Source organism: Heterocephalus glaber, unplaced genomic scaffold (genome assembly GCF_053883595.1).
Source record: "Heterocephalus glaber isolate CG9 unplaced genomic scaffold, H.glaber_assembly_v1.0 deba00000347, whole genome shotgun sequence".
Classification (NCBI taxonomy): Eukaryota; Metazoa; Chordata; class Mammalia; order Rodentia; family Bathyergidae; genus Heterocephalus; species Heterocephalus glaber.
In genome coordinates this window covers 26,132,782-26,153,568 of record NW_028258143.1, presented here as the reverse complement: position 1 = coordinate 26,153,568, position 20,787 = coordinate 26,132,782, and the positions used below count along the sequence as shown (strand labels likewise).

The 20,787-nt window shown below is 39.7% G+C and overlaps 1 protein-coding gene across 5 annotated transcripts in view; it reads right to left on the bottom strand.

The window, feature by feature from the left end:
• Cntnap5 (contactin associated protein family member 5) overlaps positions 1–20,787 on the bottom strand; it is an 874,588-nt gene that overhangs the window by 291,759 nt on the left and 562,042 nt on the right. For all 5 annotated transcript variants that reach the window (XM_087198285.1, XM_021236419.2, XM_021236420.2 and 2 more), the window contains one exon: positions 8,788–8,988. In XM_087198285.1, the coding sequence (XP_087054411.1) occupies positions 8,788–8,988 (201 nt within the window). The remainder of the gene's footprint in view (positions 1–8,787; positions 8,989–20,787) is intronic.

Sequence of the window (20,787 nt, the reverse complement as noted above, 5' to 3'; positions counted from 1 at the left end):
TAAATTATGGAGTTTAATAGAAGTTTTAAGGTAATAACTGATAATAGGAATTTCCAGGTGTGGTGGCACTCAAGAGGCTGAGGTAGGAGGATCTCCATGAATTCCAGGCCAACCTGGGCCATATAGTGAGACTGTGTCTCAAAAAAACACAAAACAAAAAATTGATAAGAAGAATGGAAGAGAAACCTCTCCTTTGGGCACTGAACCTTCCTTGTGTTATTTTCCTTCCCTTTAGGACGTTTTTCTTCATTTCCTACTTATGACTTTAGAATGCAGATGGGAGTTAAAAGCAGAAGAGTGTTTATATGAAACCAGTCTCTAGCACTTGATGACTGTAAGATTTTAGACCAGTCACCTAACTTCTCAGGGCCTCCATTCTATTAATAAAAAGAAGTACAACTTTTGTAAGACAACTGAGGTATTACATGAAATAATGTGTTTGCGATTCAAGGGAGGGAGAAGGTCTTCCATTGTTGAGAGTCAACATCATCATGAGTCCTGGTAATGTTCAAAAGTATGCACTGCAGGAAGCATGGATTTCTATGTAGACTTTTGTCCTGGACAAAGTAGAGATAACCTTTTAGCAAAAATAGGATGCAAGGAAAACTCAGATGTTGTCTGATATTGTTGTTTTCCAGATGTTGTGGCTGGTTTAGGTTTGTGTTTTTATTGTGGTGTTGCTGTGACTAATCTGTATCCTAAGCAGCATGGAGTACTGGTGTCATCTTGGTGTCAGCCAAAGACATATGGGTTTGAAATAGAGAGGGGACACTTATAATCCCCTGCTTAAAATGTTTCAGTGACTTCTGTGGACACTTAGAAAAAAGTCATGGTCCTGAACCTTGCATAATCTCAGGATATCGGTCCTACAATGTTGTTTTGCTGCCACCCATGTTCCTTCGTCTCTCTTCTGCATCCCCATTAGAGTCTTATGCCCCACCTACCTCCTCTCTTACATGCTCCCTTCAAATAATTCTCTGTTGCAGACCCCTTCTAGAGGGAGACCTTTCCTCCTCCACTGTGATGCAGCTCCTCATATCTTTTCCTCTCTAGGGCTTACTGTTTAGAATTTTTATGCCTCATTGCATTCATAAATTGACTGTGTGTGTGTGTGTGTGTGTGTGTGTGTGTGTGTGTGTGTTTCTGTCCCTGCTTCATTCATGGGAGGGGGACCTCTCTTTTTTCACTATTTTACTCTCAATTCCCAGGGAAATTATTGACACCTAATGAATACTCAACAAAGACTTAGTGCAAAAGAAAATGTAAATTCTGTTCATTAATCTTGCTTGGTATGAATACCAGAGACAAAGGGTCTTTAGTTTAATAAACTCTAAAGTGCCTTGATGTGCTGTCCCTTTACTACCAAGTAATTAGGCTCTATTTGCATCCCATTTACTTAGATTTCTAAACTTAATCACTAGTTTTGCAAACTTGAGAAGTTAATATTGCAAACTGGAATGAAGGTTCATATACATAAGAGGATTTGTAGGTCTATTTGGATTTACGTAAAGGAATGAGCATATATATATTCCATTGCATGATATGTAGGATATAGCATATACTGGTACTGTATAAGTAATCATAATCATTCCTGGTATCCTGGAAGGACTGCTTCAAGGATGCTTCACAGATACCAAAACTCCTGGAGACTCAAGTCTCTTATATAAAATGGTATTCTCTTACACACATACTTCCATGTACTTTACATCACTGCTTGATTACTTATAATACATGACACAAAGAAAATGTTATATAAATGGCTGTTGTATTGTTTAGGAAATAATGACAAGAAAAAATGTCTATATATTTCAGTATGTATACAATTTAAAAAATATTTTTAACCTACAGTTGGTTGAATTTGAGGATACAGAACCTATAAATATGGGTTGTAACACTCTATACATTATAAATATTTTTGTAATTGAAAATAATAGAGTTTATATCTATGTATTCTAATGTTCATATTACATTACTAGTAGTCTCTATGTTTCCAACTATCAACAATTGAGAGAAAAAAGGAAAATTGAAAATATTAGAAATCTTCAAAGAAATAGGATTTTGTACATTTAAATTCCTCTGAAACACAAGGAGGTAAAGCAGTTGACTCTGGGTAGAAACCACTTGTATGCCTGCATGGATGAGAGGTTGGGAATGACTTTGAATCCCCATTACTGGTGGGTAAATAGAGGTTCTGAAGTGACGAAGGGTTCTGCATCCTTAGTTTTCCAGAAGAATTTAAACAATCCTCACAGCAATATTGTTTGCCTGACTGATTTGGTCTGTAAATGGTTTCTATTCAGAAAAACCAAAGTAAACTCCAGCTCAGGCTGTTTTAGGGCTACTAGATTTCAAAGTAATGGAGTCTGAATCTCCAGTGGCTTCATATTTTCTTAGTCAGCTTTCCTACACTACAACTAATACCTGAGATAATCAAATTAAAAAGAGAGAAGGTTTATTTTGGCTCAGTTTTGATCACTTGGCCCTGTGATCTGAAATAAGAGTGGTAGAGGAACAAAGCTGCAATGTCATGCCAGAAGATGAAAAATAGTAAAAGGGGAAATGAGGGACCCATTCTCCCCTTCAAAGACATGCTCCAGGGACCTGAAGGTCTTCCACTGGACTCCATCTTTTAAAACTTGCAAACTGTCTCAATATCCCTAATGACGGGGACTAGGCCTTTAACTCATGGGCTTTGGGGTGTGGCAGTCAAGATTGAAAACACTGGGCTGGGGATTTAGCTCAGTGGTTCAAACACCTGCCTCCAAAGTGGAGGGACCTGAGTTCAACCCCCCGTACCAAAAAAAAAAAAAAAAAAGATTGAAACCATAGCATAAGTATTTGAATATTGGTCTTTTATCTAAACCTTAAACAGCTCACAGCTTTCACAAACTTCCCCAACAGACTGTAAATATAAAAAGGAGGCATACACCAGATACTTAAACCACAGTGTGTAAATCCAGTGGGACCATTCTTAGCACCATGGGGAGTAATAGGAGAGAATTTGGGAATAGGCAGGATGTTCAATGATAGTTCTCTTCAGGGACATTGTCATGAGGTTTCCCCACATGATCACCTTCTTGTACTCCTCTCAATCTTGTATTCTTTCCAGAGGGAAGCTGTGGGTCATGCAGCTAACTGACCATGTGATTAAAGCATCACTGAGACTGTGATATCAGCATTTAATTTTCAATCCTCCCTGTAAACATGTCTAGAGTGGGTCTTGTTGCATCTTATATATTCATAACATGCTGTCTGTAGGAGCAAGAACTCAGGTAAAATCCTTATAGAGATACTGAGAAGTGAGAAAAGACTCAGGCTCAACCAGAGGAGCTATTCTCCTTGGGGACAAGGGGCTACCATATCCTCCTGTGTCACAGGAGCTGGTAAGCACTGGTAGGCTGGTGATACCCTGGCCCTGTCTCAGAAGTTGCACTGTAGCACCAGGGTCTTAGGTCCTGCATAAATATCAGGGTGAGAAGCAGCAGGCAGTTAAGGAAAATACAAAGGGGCATGGAAATAGTAACACTTTTCTTGTGGACCCCAACAACTAGGAATACTGTTCCTTCTGAGGTTTCTAATAAAAACTTCAGTTACAGCGATAGATGATGCATCCCATTGGCAGACACATATCAGTAGCTCTTGGGAAACATATCAGAGGAAACTGTCAGAAAATGACAGAGTCACAGTTCAGTCACGCACTGAGTGAGAAAGACACACTGGTGAGCCATGCATAACCTCATTCTGCCCGTCTTCTCTCTTTTCCCCTGCTGCTCCTTGATCAAGAGACCCAAAGCCAAAGCCAGAGCTCAGAGAGAGCAGGTGCTGAGGAAGCTCTTATAGTGACACACAGGGCCCACTGTACAGGGTGGGTGAGCCTTGGAAGCTGCTTCATGCACGCAAGCTCGGTGTAGACCCTTCAAGGTCGCTCAGGAAATTGCCCAATTCAGGCCACCAGACAACTAGACAGATCTAGCTGCTTATCTATTTTCCTACACAGTAAGGAAATTTATAAATGTATATTTATCTGGGCTATCTCATTACCTTACAGCATTTGGCCCTTTGATTGTGTGCAAAAACAAAACAAAACAAAACAAAACAAAACATTATCCTTTGATTTCAGGCAAGTTGGGTGCAAAAACTAGGTTTGGCCCTCCCCTAGTTGTGTGGCATTAAACAAGCATCTTTCTCTCTCTCTGATTCTGTTTTTTTTGAAATACTAGATGGAGCTAATAACCCTTATTGCAAGAGCTGATTTTGGATTAGATATAATGCCTATACAGCACCCTAAACATATCTCCAAACATAAGACACTTCTGTTATTCTGTTAGTGGCTATTTTAATATTCCTCTACTTTTCTGTCATCTTTTCTTTTTTATTTCCTCTCTTCATAATCTACTATTTATATAGTATGGAGGAGAGTCTGTGATAAGAAGGCACCCTCCACATCCTCTTTTTGTGTATTAAACACCTGTAGCCAAAATTTACAGATATTTTGTAACTTCTACTAATCCTATGGGATTAGTGGGAAGTAGCCAATAAACTATGGGAATCGGTTGGTCTTACGTCTTCTTAAAAAGTTAACAAAGATAACAAAAATTATTTTTAATTGTCTTTGACCCTCTTTACATTTATCAGCTCTACGAACACTGAAGTAAAATGAGGATATCCATTGCTGGGAAGTGAGCATTTAGTCCCACAGTGTTTTGCAGAGGATACATTGGTAAAACCTTGATATACTGTAAAAGTCATTGTGGTAAAAGCCTTAAAATATGTACACTTTCTGCCCTGGCAATGACACCTCAAGGAGTTTATTATGATGATACAATCAGTGTTATGGCTTCTGTCTAGATGTTCCCCCAAAGCCTCATGTGCTCAGTGGTGGGGCTTTTTAGAGGTGGCCAGATCTAGGTGTGTGATACTTGCATTAAGTGTGTGCAGTTCACTAATTGGTTTATCATGATTTTGAGTGTGGACAATGGGAAGGCCCAACCTGAGTGTGGGTGGCACCACTGAAAAGTCTTTATCTTGGATGGGATAAAAAGGAAAGGGAGGCTTGCTACTACTTCTTTCTTTCTTTCTTTTTTTTTTTTTTGGTACCAGGGATCAAACTTGAGTCCTTGCGCTTGCACAGCAGGCAGAGAAATCACTGAGCTAAATCCCCGAGCCCTGCTACTACTTAGGATGCTTGCTGCTTACTACCTCCTATCTACTCTGCCATGGACTGTTTCTCCTCTGTGATGTCCCTCTGCCATGATACCCTGCCTTAGAGCCAGCCAACTATGAACTGAAACCTCTACAAAATGTGGAACAAATAAGCTTTTCCTCCTTTAACTTGTGGGTGTCAGGTATTTTGTCTCAGCAACAACAACAACAATAAAAAAGTAACTAAAACAGTTACCTTCATAAAGATCTACATGCAAACATGTTCATACAGCATTATTTGTATTAGTAAAATAATGGAAACAATCTATATGTCCAAATAGCAGATTTGTTAGTTTTAGTACCACTATATCAGATAATACTCTGTTGTTAATAAAAATGATGGTCTGGGTCATATTTATTTATATGCATTGATATTTGTACATTTGTGTGTGTTTGCATATGTGTCTGTGTGTGTGTGTGTGTGTGTGTGTGTGAGATAATTATAGATTGCAAAGTAGTGTCTCAGGATGGGAATCTCTTTCTTAAATCTACTCTAGATTTACTTGATAGTGCAAAAACTTGTTCAACACTTCCAGACTCCCTGGTGGGTAACAGAGAAAGAATGGCACCCTTGTCCCTTTTGCCCTTGGCCTTTCCCATTGGGAAGGGAATGCTTAGTGCTAAGGGAGACCAGGGAAACATTGCTGGAAGCACATGCCTTCCATGCTGGCTCTCAGATCCGTGATGCACATTAATTATTCTCTGCATTCTTGCTTCCATAAGTGAGCACACCTGCATGGAGGCCCAAATATAGGGTCACTCTGCAAGAATGGTGCAGAGCTGGGACCACATCTGTAAGGGGCTGGCTGATGAGTTCTCTGTCACCCCCTTCACCCCAACCAATGACTGGTTTGGAGGAGTAATTTGAGGAACAAGGGATTCATACTGCATTCTCCAAGCCAACTTCCCAGTAGAAAGTAGATAGATACTGGGTGTCCATGCCATGGTCTTCCTTCATTTTACTACACTGATTCAGAATCCAAGGGGAACAGGGGGATTAATGAGAACCCTCAAGCTCAAACATATGGGTAGTGTGCTCCAGTGATGACTTTGTGAATATACTGTACACTTGAAAAAAATATCTGCAAGGCTTCACATTGAAAAGTTATATTGGCATCTCCAGGTGGTGAGATTACTAGCCTATATAAATTTTTCAATCCTGTTACTATATAATCATTATCAATATTCTATTTATATAACTAAATAGCAATAAGATTCCCCTCTGAGCTTTTTCCCCATTATGACACAAATTTTGGACCTTCCCTGCTGGGATGGGAGCTGTGAGCAAGGGCACTGGTGTTTGCTGAATAACTAACATATACTAAGCATTGTACCAGTAGCCAAGATGTCATTGTTCCTTCAGCTCTCCTGTCAGGCTTATGAGTTCAGGATGTCCATGCACATTTGTCAGGTAGTGAAAATGAACTGTGGCAATTGAGCAGATGCATCAGTTCACATGAATGGTGGAGAAAGTCAGACCCTCACTCCCAATCGGGCCTCTCTCAAATCCATGCCTTTTCCACTCAGGTACACTGGGAATGTAAGACACCGGAGTTAAAGAGGAAAACTGCACATACACAAAGGTAGTGGTGTGGCCACGTATCTTAGTTACTTTTCTCTCATTGCTGAGACAAATTATTTGACATTCAAAAGGTTAAAGAGGAAAGGGTTTATTTAGTTCACAGAGGTTTGTAGAGGTTTCAGTTCATACTCCACTGGTTTCGAGGCAGGGATGACAAACAGACAATGCAGAGGAGAAACAACATGGCACACACAAAATAGTAAAACCAACAAGGGACCTTAACAGTGTCTTTCTGCCCCTTTTACCTTATTCAGACTACTTAGAGCAGGTAGCATTTATGCCCTTAATCCTAGTGACTTATGCCCTTAATCCTAGTGCTGTCAGGCCTAACCCTATCATGAATCAATCACACACTTTAGATTCAACCATCTCTGAAAAAGCATGAAGCTTTGGGGGGACATCTAAACACAAGCCATAACACCAAGTGATATTATAAGACCACCATTTTAAAGAAAGTCCTATAGTCAGAATGAACACATTCCCATTTTCCTATAGTTCTACCAAATTTAATTGTCATAAAACTATAGGCAACACAATTGAATTAGGTAGAGAGGTGTGTGAATAAAGGCACCCTCAAAAAGGAGCTGAGAGTGACAAGAACAGCCTTCACAGTTCAGGGAGAGGGAAATATGAATAAATACAAACATCTACTCTCCCAGTGTGTCTGAGGATGTTGAGTAAAGGACACCAATAGTGCCTCCGATCTAATCAACCTTGCAAGTGTAGTTGAGCCTATGGAGAGGACAATATTTGATTTTCACAATGGTGATCCTGAGTCATCAAGAAAATGTTACATTTTACATTTAGAATTCTCTGTTTAGAAAGGCAAGGAAGCGTGTAATCCATTTGAGAAAGATTTTCATTTCAACTAGCTAAAAATTCTTTGAAAAGGTTTTTGGTGCTTAAAGGGCTAAGCGACAGTTATCTGGAAAATTCACTGATGTAGGATAAGATCTTCCCTGAAGATTCTAGACCAGCTAGGCAGCACATTGTTTAGTTAGTTTCTGTCCCATCCCCTGTGCTGATGTTTCATTGTCTCTATCTCTCCAGCCTTTCACAATTTCTAAACTCCAAGCACTGTATTCTAAACTTCTTGAGGGTGGAGGTTGCAAAACCCTTTCATGAATGCTCAATACACTTGTGGCCTTTTTTTCTTCCATGAAATACATGGTAAATTTTCTTTCACAACATCACAGACTCCTAGGGTGTGAGGAAACTTTGTCCCACACCTTCTGACATTTTCTACTCTTTGGAATTTGGTAAGCAGTCCTAGAAGTCTTTTTTTCCCCTCTCTCTCTCCCTCCCTCCCTTCCTCTTCTTTCCCTTCCTCTCTTCCTTCCCTTCTCTCTCCCTCTCTTCTTTCACACATTTATAGTTAATATCAAACATTTTCTCTAAGAGATCGCCACCATGGGGAAAATAAATAAAAAGGATTAGCTTATTTTTTCTAAAATGAAAGTTTGTTATTAAAAAAGTAATTTTTTTTAGTGCCTCTACTCCTCTGGCATCACGAGTACCATCAACACAGTTACCCCTGTCCTGGCAGCCTCCTTGCCCAATACTTCTGCCTTATGCATCCTTCGCCCAGACACAATTCATCATCTTGGATGAATGTGCTGAGATTTCTTTCTCACATTCTGTTCCCCTCCCAGAAATATCGTCTCCCACCACCACGCTTTCTGTGTCCAACTCACAGGTTCTCCCTCTTCAAGCGCCATTTCTCTCAAGAAGCTCTTCATTTCCACAACTGTTGCAGGATGGGAGTTGTGTACATTTGCTTTTTGAAGATGAGAACAAACCCTGAGAGGCTCATGGAATGCACTCAAGTCATTCCCTGGATATGAAAGGCAAGGCTCAGATATAAGTGGGCCTTTCCTGGCCACATTTCTCTCCACTGCATGGTGAACAACCGCAGTTATGGCTCCCTTCCTGGCAAACACTCCCTGCTTGATGCTCTGGGTTTCAGAGTCTCATCTATCCCACTGCTGCCCCCTTGGCCTTACCAGGTGTGTTGAGCAGGTGAGATCTCTTGCAGTGGTAGGCCACCTCCTGCTCACAGTGTTCTGAGCTGTCGATCAGGGCCTCCAGCTGCTCCATGCTGCTGCCGTAGTCCAAGGTCATCATGTAGGGCTTCTGAGGGTTGGCACCCTGCACACGGGTCAGCTCTGTGTTGTTGTGCTCCACTGACACCCAGATCTTGTCTTCTGCCAAGACAATATCCAAAAGCAGAGATGTTAGAAGGAAAGTCACAAGAGGATCAGGCCAGTAGTGTGATGGTCACTCATGTGCCATAGTCAATCCCTGTCTGTGTGCCCTGCTTCTACAGAATGTCCTTGCAGTGTTCTCTTCGGTTAGTATGGGGGCAAATAACCTTAACAGCTATATGGATGGAGTCCTTATTTCACAGTTTATACTAAAGATTTAATTATCTTCTTTAAAACGGACAATAGAGTCCTACCTCTATCTTCATGTGGGATTGGTTCTAGGACCCCTCGGGAATATTCAAATCTGAAGGAACTCAAGTCCCTTACCTAAGATGCCACAGTACTTCCATAGAACCTACACACATCCTCCTGTGTATTTTAAATTATCTCCAGATTACTTACAATATTTAATACAATGTAAATGTTGTGTTAATAGCTGTTTAGGGAATAATGACGAACAAAATGTCTGTACATATCTAGCACAGACACAAAAAATTTCTCCATGTATATTTGCTCTGAGATTGACTGAATCCTCAGACATGGATCTCAAAGATAGAGAAACCTGAGTATACCTAAACTGGAAGACAGCCAATACTGCCATGCTAAAAATGAGGAAAATGTGAATGACTAGTAGGTAGCTGTCCCAAGATTATATAGATGGTGACTAAGCAAGGATTTGAACTGAGGCCCGCATTTGCAGCTACTATATACATTTCTTCACAGGAGAAACACTAGTTTAAATAACTTTTCCAAAGAACCATAAGTATCATTTTGAAAATAAGACCTACACATAACAAGTAATGTAAAATATACCATCAGTGACAAAGTTAAAATTGGGGATCTATATGACACATGCAATGCACTTAACTGTAATTTTTCATTATTTATGCTCCTTTTCATATAGTTGCCAAAAATATCCAGAAAGGTTTATAGTAAAAGAATAAACAAAGATAAGGACCTCTACATGAGTGAAAGGACAAGTCAGGAAAGAATGGACAGCAAGGAGAGAAAAAAGGAATTTGGTTTTTTGAGGCTGAGAGGGCTGTATTAGAAACCTATTTCTGTCAACAATGAGCTTGGACAAGGATTCACTTTTCTGAAACTAAATTTTGTCATCAGTTACAATAACAACAATGACAACAAGAGCATGTCAGCTTCATCAGTAACATGGGCTACAGAGCTGATTATATGAAATAGCAACCATAAGTATAAAATTGTAAGGTCTATCTAGAGTGCATCAGACACTGTTACAATAAACTGGCCCAAAACATTTAGTGCAATTGGACATACAATTTAATTCTGAACTTCCTCACAAATAGAGTAAAGGAGGAAATAAGAAGACTTGAAAAGCTTTTGTCATCTGAGACTCTTGCCCACATAATTGCTTCATTACTCTTCATAGATTCTCAGAGCTGAAAGGAAACCTAACATAGAAATCATGTGGTTTCTCCCCTCTTAGTTTCCACCCTTTTAGTTTTACAAATGGGGAAACTAAGGTTCATACGGTAGAGAAATAACTTAAGGCCTAGCTTTTAGACAGTGGTGATGCTGAAAGGAACCACTATTATTTAGCACTACTAAGAATCAGTGTTGGGGCTGTGGGCATGATTTAGCTGAGAAAAGAAAGTGACTTTTCTTGGGAGTTCTGTGGTAATTCTTCTACCATCAATTATACACATGACTGGGAACTAGTCATTCACCTCTCCGTAGTTCAATTTCAACATACTGGGAAAAGAAAGAAGGAAGAGAGGATTTGGTTTTAAATATCTCCAAAGGATTTTTCTAACCCTAAAAAGGAAATAAGTCTTCCATTATCCAACTGAATTATATATAAATAATCAGACACATCTTACATCTTTCATAAAACCAATCCATCCATAATCTGCATCTTTAATGTTTCTCTGGAGCAGGATTATATGTTTCTTTAAGTCTCAAAAATTAATACTACTACATTTGCCCTTTAAAAATAAAAGTAAAACATGGTAACATTACAAAATAATTAACCTGAAACTTTAAAAATGTTCATACCAGTATGGACAAATGTTGAGCAAATAACCAAAGAAAAGTTATCATTTGATAAGGAAATGTTGTAGGCACAATAAATATGGGCACTTTGAGATGACCATGATGCTTATGGGAAGAAATCATGTCTGGTCTACAGTAATGGAAGCCACGAGTTTCAAACACATCCTGAAGAATGAGAGAAGAGATGAATGAATGAAATCATGAGGCCTTGGATGGCTTTCATTTCAAAACTGTTCTGGTAGATATCAGGTAAAGACTGACATTGAGGAGGTAGTTAGGTAGCAATTTTTCTTGCCATCTGTCTGTCTGCCTGCCTATTAGGTATGTATGTATGTATGTATGTATGTATGTATCTATCTATCTATCTGTCTATCATAAGTAAACTTGTCTCTACTCTCCTTGGGTGCGATCCAATTCCAAAAGTGGCCCATGCAACACCACTAAATCTTTTGGATTTATATTTTCTTTTAAGTGTAAATATATTTGCATATCCATACATCTATTTATCTCATTGCTCATATATTCACTAATGTATTTGGTCATTCATTTATCCATTGATTCATTTTACATAAGTTATATCAATCTATGGCAGAAAAAAGTCAAAATTTCAGCCTAAGGTCACTGATGACATCACTAGCTCCATCTTTAGTTCTCTGAGGGTGAGTTGAAGTTTTAAGAATTCAATTAATAATTGACACTTTTTGGTAATATGTGATGTGCAGATGATACAAAGGAACAATTAAGAGCCCCAAAGTGCTCCCCACAATTCACTTACTACACAGCACCGGCTCTGGCTCAAGCACAAGAGGGACAGGGTGGGGATAGGTCTGTGAACTAGGGAGCCTCACAGCTGACTTTCCTTTTAAAGCTGGCTTGCGTCCTCTGATTATTTTTCTCCAGGGAAAAGGATGACAACTAAAAATGAAGGGACAACTGGAGCTCATTGTTTTCTGGCTTTCTATCCCTTTTTTTTTTTGGATACTGAGAATCAAACTCAGGACCTTGTCCCTGCAAGGCAGGCGTGGTGCCACTGAGCAAAATCCCAGGCCCCTGGCTTTCTATCTTTTATCTCAGCTCCATGGTAGCTGTGTACATAGGCCCTGGAAGCTGGATGAACATCTAGCAGTGAATGTCCCCATGGACAGATGCACTCTGGTGACTGATACTCTCCATGCCTTGTTTGGGATGGGAAGGGTGATTTTAACAGGACAAGGACTATGTGAAGTCAGCTCTGAGGAATTTTCAAACAAGCAAAAGTCCTTTTGAATGGTCCTATAGGCAATGGGCAGGTGAGATTCACCTCCCACCATGGACCCATATATGGATTCACGCACAGCTTTCAGTAAAACTGGATTCATGAAAGTAAATGGTCAAGATGGTTAATTTCATCAACAGGGAAATCAGCGGATACAGCTTGGGCTTTAGAATGATGCCAGTGACACAGTTATTATGTATTCAAAATATATTCTTTTATGTTTTGTCTTGTTATGATTTCTTTTTTAAAGACACGGTCTTGCTATGTATTCCAGGTTGGCCTTGACCTCGTGGTAATCCTCCTGTCTCGGCCTCATAAGAGCTAGGATTTTAAGAGTGCCCCACCATGCCTGGTTTTGGGCTGACATGAATGTAGGTGATCTCATGACCCAGATCTATACCAGATGTCAAGCCACCTTTACATAGAAAAGAGTTACAGGTCATGGGCTATCAAATAGCATGTGTGATGAACTTCCAAAGCATCGTGCAATAGACATAGCCCTGTTGTGTTATGTAAACCAGTAAAGTACTGTTCAAGTTCTACTGTGATTTTTAACTTTCAAGTCTATCTTCACCTGGAGTTATGTAATCTTCCAGGATATGAAAATGTTCATTCCTGTGCTCAAGCTCACGTCCCATTTGCACTGTGTCAGCCACTAGAGTGTACATATGGAAGGAAATGCAGTAATTCTTCCAAACATTCCCCACTGTTTGGCAGAGAGAGTTGTATATACAATGACAATGTCTCAGGCTATTACAGTTACTCTGAGGATTAAGATGGGTCCACAGGGACCTGTTGGGGAACATTGGGGTGTTGATGGAGGGGTGTTCTCATGGAGGCTGTGTATTATTTCCTCAAGAACTGGATGATCAAGAAGGGGTCTTCATCCCCAAGCTACCAGAGCCTAGGCTTGCACCAAGCACCTTAGGACTTCTGGAATATTGCTGTCAAATGCAGAGATTAATTCATCACAGCCATTTGTAATATGCCAGGTTCTTGGTTCCAGCATTTCCAAAGAAAATCCTTGATGCATATGTTATATAATGGTCCAAATTTAAAAGGACTCTTAAATTGTAAGATCACATACACACATGTGGTTACAACAAAAAATAGCACAAGATAAGAACAAGAAGTTACACAAGGAGCCAGCAGTACGGTCATGGCAGGGTATTTTTGAACACTCTGCATCCCTGTCCCTGGGGTGAAATCTCTCTCTATGTTTTCTCAGGAAAAGCTGTCGATGCTCACTGGCCTGCACGACCTGCTTGGTTCCTCTGATGCTCACTGCCAAAGCTTTAAACTGTTTACAGACAGAGCTACAATTTAATTTTATTTCATATTTTTCTCCCATTTTATCTGATTGGTATTATTATTGTGATTATTATTATTAATAATAGTAATTACAGATCCTGTATACTGTTCCATCTGTTGCCATGGGGATCACCACTCAGAAAGAAGAACAAATAAAAGGAAAGTTTATTAAAAAAAAGGGAGACAAGAAATAGCTCTGATTAATAAGACCTCATTCTGCACACATATCTGTCTTTGCAGAGCCAGAAAAAAAACTGTAATTTTTCTATCACAATGCTTGGAAGGAAAGGAAGTATACAGATTGTCAATACCCAGCTTAATTGAACTGAAATCACTGTGGGGAGCTGCTTATATTCCTTTGAACATTGTGCCAATTCACTTATACTCCTATTGTAATAAAACAAGTCTATATTAAGGTCCCCAGGGTCACTACTGGTACAGTTATCTATGTTGACAAAGTGAATTTTCTATGCCAAGAGTAAAGGCAGTTTAAATAATTCTCAAAGTGCTGTCTGTACCACTCATTTGCCATCTACTTATGTATGGTCCTGGGATATTTTCTGTCATTTTGCATTGATAGTTACATAGTTTTTTTTCATATATTGTATCTTGTCTCCCCATATCGATCACAGACAATGACTGCAGAGTCAACACCAGCTTGGAAAGGGCTCCCAGGCTTCATGGAGGCAGCAGTGCAAGAGGAAAGTGCTGGCTTTGCCAGCCAGGACCGGCTTCCAGTGCCAGATGCCTGATCAAGGGAGAGCTATCTATGTCTCTTCCCAAGCCTCAGCCTCAGTCTGCTGGGCCCTAATCTAGATACAATCCATTGTTCAGCAGTGCTGTGAGCACTGAATAAAAACCCTAAGGTTGGAGCCCATTGTGGTGTTGCCTTGGGCCGGTGCTGCTTCTCCCTCACCCCTGGGAAGGTGCTGGACTCCAAATAAGCAATGAACTGCCATGAGCCCTTCTGCCAAATTCACTCAAGGCAGACTGGAAGAGGTCATTTCATTATTAGAAACAATTCTAGGAACCTATGTGAAGGGGGTCAGTCTCCCTTCCCCTGGTCTTTAAGGGAAGGGAGGCAATTGGCCTCAGGCAATTTCCAACTCCTTTAAAAGGCTTAGAACTCCTGTGGGAGCTGTTCTTCCTCCCAAGCGTACCAGACCAGTGGCCTGTACCAGAATCCAGCAATGTCTGGCTGAAACGGAGGCCACGGGCTACTGTCTGGGGCTCTTTACTGGTCTGGGTCAATAGCTTTGGACATAGAGACTCATCACCACCCTACCTGCAAGGCTGCCCAGGGCTCCAAACAGTACTGGGCCGGATTTATCCTTGCACTTCACTCTGGCCTTTACTTTTTATATACTTTTTGGGTTTTGTTTCCCCCCTTGTTTTAAAATAGAGTTGGCATGATCAGAGACCTGAGAATCTGCTTTATGGTCTTACAGAGCCTTAAAGGATTGGGTTGGAACAGACTGCAGGTATGCCTTATCATACTGGTTTGTTGTTCACTGGCTTGAGGGAAGAAAAATACATAAATGTCCAGTGTGCTCCAAGGGCTCAGCTGGGTCCTGCCCTAAACGGAGACTACTGTGAAGATGGTGAGGCTGTGGGTATCTTTAGGCTGTTGTGAGAAGATTTTGTGAGGTCTTTAAGGGGTCTCTATGGCAGACAGTCTTTTGTAACATTCTGAGGATGACACCGGGGACTCACACAGACCTAATTTCAATTCCAACAACACCACGTTTACCGGCTGAGTGATGGTAGACACTCAACTCAACCTTTCACAGCCTCTTCTCTGTCTAAATGCAAACGAGAAATGGCCCCTCCTCACACTTTATTGAATAGATTAAAAGTGAACTCTAGGAATTTACAATGTAGTGGCTAGGACATGAGTATATAATAAATAGCAGTTCCCATGCCTCTGTCTAGACAACCTATAGAAAGTTAATATGGAACTTGGGAGAGACAGGGAAGTGAAAGCAAAGGGCTTGTCTTGGACCTAAGAGACAGCCATGGGTAATACTGATAAGTTCTTTTACCAGGTCTTACCCAGAAGAGGCCCAAAGCCTTCCCTAAGCAGGAGGGTGTCTATTATTCCACTCTTGTGGAGCTGACATTCTTGTTCTGAAAGAGAGTGACACAAAAGAAAGCATGGAGTGGAGTAGGGTGCTCAACTTTCTGCTGACATAACTACCTGGAGCTTGCTTGTCATGGCATGAATGACATCTCCAGGATGCCAGCGTTATCACAGGTGGGCACAGGCTCCTGCCCTTGTGTCCTTAGAACTTCTCACAGCCAGCTGGTTATTCAGTCCCCTACTAATCTCCAAGTGCTATGAATGAAAAGGCCAAGTCATATGTCTGTGCCCAACACTAGTACATCAGTAGAGTTCCTTTACTACCACACTGAGAGGGCAACAGGTCCCTGGGAATTTCACTCATTTTGTGACAACAGGGATGTTATATATGATAGGCAAAGATGTTTAGATGCATACATTCTTGAAATGCTGCTGCTGCTCAGTCAAGCTTACCTATTGAATATAGTAGTGTATTGAAAAGTTAAATACACACCAATGGCTGTCTGATTGAATAAAGTAGATTTAACTGACAGTGAAATATAGTGTGGCCATAATAAATAATACCTATATCTCTAAGCTGATGAACAGTGATTTCCACTGTATATTGTCAATTAACAAAATGAAGTTGATGTGCAAAAGACTAAGCTATAAAGGACAAAAATGAATACATACAGGAAAGACAAAGTATTTAAATAGTTATCTAAAAGAGGTAGATGAGAATGAGATAAAAGCCACAGGAGAACAAAGTGTCTCTCGTCAAGCATTTATGTGTGTGTGAGTGTGTGTGTGTGTGTGTGTGTGTGTGTGTCTGTCGATGTATTTAATGTTATACCATCAAAAATAAAACACAGAAGAATGAAGAAAGGGCAAGTCTTAAAATCGAATATTAAGTGGAATCAAAAAAGCCTACCTGATTAAATTGATAAACAATCACAAACAATAATAATTCAAGTGACTTTTGAATACAGTATTCTCTGACTACATAGCCTTCATATAGTATGATCTAAGAACAAAAGTAAGGTTCAAGGAAATTTTTAAGTTTACTTTGTTATTAGTCCTCATATTGTAGATATAACCCTGAAACTATTTTATGTACATGGTGGGACAGAGCAGATGAGTAAGTATATTGATGTCATAGGACAAGGTCTCACTTAGAAGATATACAGAGCGAATAGAGCAGAGAAAATGGTAAGAAAAAATGTAGTGGTATGGTTTAATGGGGGTAACCCTTATAAACTCATTATTGAAACATACACACACAGTTCTAGCTTTGTCCACTGAAAGGGCGAAGAAACAAGGAGTAAACATAACACCTGGATCCTGATTTCCAAATAACATTCCTACCAAAGGAAGTAGACTTCTTCAGGAAAATAACTGATGTGGGTCCAGGGAGAAGATGGTTCAAGGTGACATGCTGGAACATCGAGTTGTACTAGAAAGCTAGGGGAACTCCAAGGTTAATGTGGGCAAGTGCAAAAGACCCAGGAGCATAATTAAAGGAACATGATTAGCTCTCTTTGGAAATAGGTGAATATTAGAAATAATGATGGTACTTGTAACAGCATTTTGAAATAAAATAATTTATAAATCTATAGTAAGGGAGGCAGAAACAGGGCCAGAAAGTAAAACCTCTTTTGCAGGGAAGGTTACAGAATGGCAGCTAGGAGTGTGGAAGGAAGTACAGAATTAGCAAAGCAACACTTTACAAATCTCAGTGTAATAACTTATGAGTCATGACCATTCACAGATTGAGAGGAAATTGTAGGGAACAGGATATTCAGTGTCCGCATGTAACACCACAGAGAGCTTACTGATGATAAAATGCTTTCACATTGCAGAGATCTGGAGACCACTTCAGCCACGTGGTGGAGTTGAGCATCCGCCACAGTGAATACACTGACATACATCTGCTACTGGGAGCACTGAAGACAGACTACCCAGGAGGTATTCTTGCTGCAATGTCCTAAGATTATTAAATAGTCAATGTCCTAAGAGTTAGTAAATAATCAGAAAAACTCCACAGCATGAAACACTTAACAACAACAGCAAAAACTGGTTTCCACCATTCCAACCAACCAACCTCAAGCACAACCACACCCACAACAAAAAGAGGGCATCACAGAGGTGGACTTGTGTATTAGAAGAGGGGAGTGGGTCATGCCAATCAAATGCAAAGTGTGGTACAGCTTGACTCCTGAGCAACAACAACAAAAAAAGATACTGCATTAACTCATAATGTAGGGAAAACCAGGACAGTATGTTGTATAGTTTTAACTGAATTAATATTTATTTTCTTATGTATGCTTTTAGTTTTGTGGTTACATAGAATATATTTATGGAGATACAAGCTGAAGACTTCAGGTTCAAATTATCATGTTGTCTATAATGTACTTTCAAATAATTTGAGAAAACTAATTTTATATGAGAAGGTGGAGAAAGCAAAGAGAGAGAGAGGAGATAAACATAAAACAAATATGCAAATATAGCAATTGTTAGCTTTTTGGAGAATTTAGATGACAGTAGAAGGCTTCTCTCTTCTTTCAAATTCTCTGTATGTTTGGACATGTTGCAATAAAAACTTTAAGGAAAACAGTGTAGAGCTTGCCACAATACTTCACATGTAGTAAGTTCTCAAAATTATTTTGTGGCACTCCAAAAAATTCATATTCATGTGCTTTCATACCAACACCAATACCAATACAAATGTACACACACACACACACACACACACACACACACACACACAGAGTTAAGCAAGACTGGTCAAATATTTATCCAAAAGAAAAACTGTTATCTAATTCAATCTCTCATACCATGGTAACTCACCCATTTTCAATTTTTGTGGGTACTTTCAGTGTGTCATGTGGCGTCCACTTATAAAATATGTTAGTTATTATTTTTCACTCTTTCCCCAGAAACACCAAGAGACCAGAGTCTAGATTTCTGGGGTCAAAGTTATGAATATAAACTAATAGTAGGTATCATCTAACAGGTATGCTGTATAATGCTGGGCATTTTTTCTTGTGGTTCACATCAATTGTCTCATTTAAAATTCACAACAAACTTATGAATGAGTTATACTACTAAACAAAAGGAGATGTTGAGGAACAGAGATGCTGAATAATTCCTAGGAATTCAACGACTTGACAAAATGTGGAAACTTCAGTGCTGAGATTCAGACAGCCTGAACTCTTGATAACTAATTTGGTTGGGAGGTTTGCTGATGACATGAATTCAACAAAGAACCAAGGAAACTCTGAATGCCAACATAGTTTCATAAGAGAAGAGAATGACTACTTGGCCTAAAGAAGGAGGTTAAGTAATGATATTCTAGATAGCAAGCCTGTGTGTAAGGATCTAGGCACATTGCACAGAATACTCACAGCAAGCGTAGGAAATCTCATGTGAATCCGTCCCATGAACACCAACCAGTTGATGTACCCTATTGGCCTTTCTTCACAAACAGATGTAATAAACAGATGAGGACATTGAGCCTCACAAAAGGTAAGTAACAAGACCAGAATTCCAGAGCTATCAGACACTCACAGGATAATTGTGTGAATTAAATACAATGGTCTGCATGAAACTGCTTTAAGAGCTGGATGACTTTATTTTATGGCCATATATAAAGCCATTGTGCACTGGAGCCAGCAATTTGTATAGTGTACAAGGAAGTACCTCAGTAGGTGTTTGTAGGCTGGCTTGCCCCCTGAACCCCTGATCACAAAAGGAGGATCAAACCAAGTATCTGTCCTAAAAGGTACTGTCAAAAGTTCACCAGGAGGGAGTCAGAATAAGCCCGATATTCGGAGTGCAAGGAGGGCATCTCCTTGATTCATTGGACAGGGCCATTTTAAAAGTGGGGAGATAAAGGACTGGGGATATAGACATGCCATATTGCATGTCTAGCTTTCACGAGGCCATAGGTTTGATCCCCAGAACCACGCACTGTATGACTAGGAACAACTAGGAAAGGGACTTAAATGCTGAGTACTGTGCCAATTGCCTTAAGTAGATATGCCCTAAGGACATTATCTTCACATGCCTACTGAACATGCTATTTGTCACTAGTGGCTTATATCAACTAACTAAACACTGCAGGAATACTCCTAGAAAACTGTATTTTAAACATTCATCTCAGTTCATTCTTCAGAGAACTAAATTTTGAGGACTTCCTGGAGGAACTTTTTTCCATGACACTCATTAGTGCTGGCAGCTGGCAGATACTAGTGGATGGGGTATTAGAGATTATAGGTGAATTCTATTGGGACACAGGGTCTTGCCCCAGAGAAGCCATATTAACTGGCCTGAGGAAATCTGGCTCAGGAATCATAGCCTCATAACATCAATCATAGTTTCAACTCAATGGAAGTTGTTTAGTCTCATAGATTTCTGTGCCTTCTTTTGTAATATGAAGATGATGGCATCTTCTCAACATAGTTGTTAGGAAAGTCAAATGTCGTACATATGAGTGACTAACATGATGCCTCAGTCAAGTAGCTACTCAATGTGTGTTAACTACTTTTACTAAAATATCAGCCCAGGGGTGTCTCTGAAAAGACACCTTGTCTGACCACTGCCTTCAGCCCCCTTGTATAACATCATTCAACTACTGCCTCCTTCATACTATTTCTGTACCATTTATTGTTTTGTTCCATTTCCCACACTGTGCATAAAATATCTGTTTACAATAGCTGACTCCTCTAAACTGTAAGTTCCTTGAAGACAAGAATAGAGTCATTCATTCTGTAATCTTGGTGCCTATTTTAGTCAATAGTCAAAGTGTATTTGCATGACTTAATTTCTATATGACCAACTAAATAACTGACCACCTGAATGATGAATAAGGAACTGGACACATAAAAATAAATGAAGAAGCGATGAATAAGAGAATTAACAAATGGGTAAATAAATGAGAGATTAAGAAAGAATTCAAGACATTCATGAGTGAGCTAGTAAAGGGATGGTGTATGAATGAATCACAAAATGAATGAGTGAAAATCACATTGCAATTACCTAAGTCTCCTGTACTTATCCGTGTGGGTTGGAGTCAACCGGCCGTGCTAAACCGGTGTATGAAAGAAATTTCTCTAAGTGCCTGTTAAAATTCTTGGCAATTCAAAGGTGA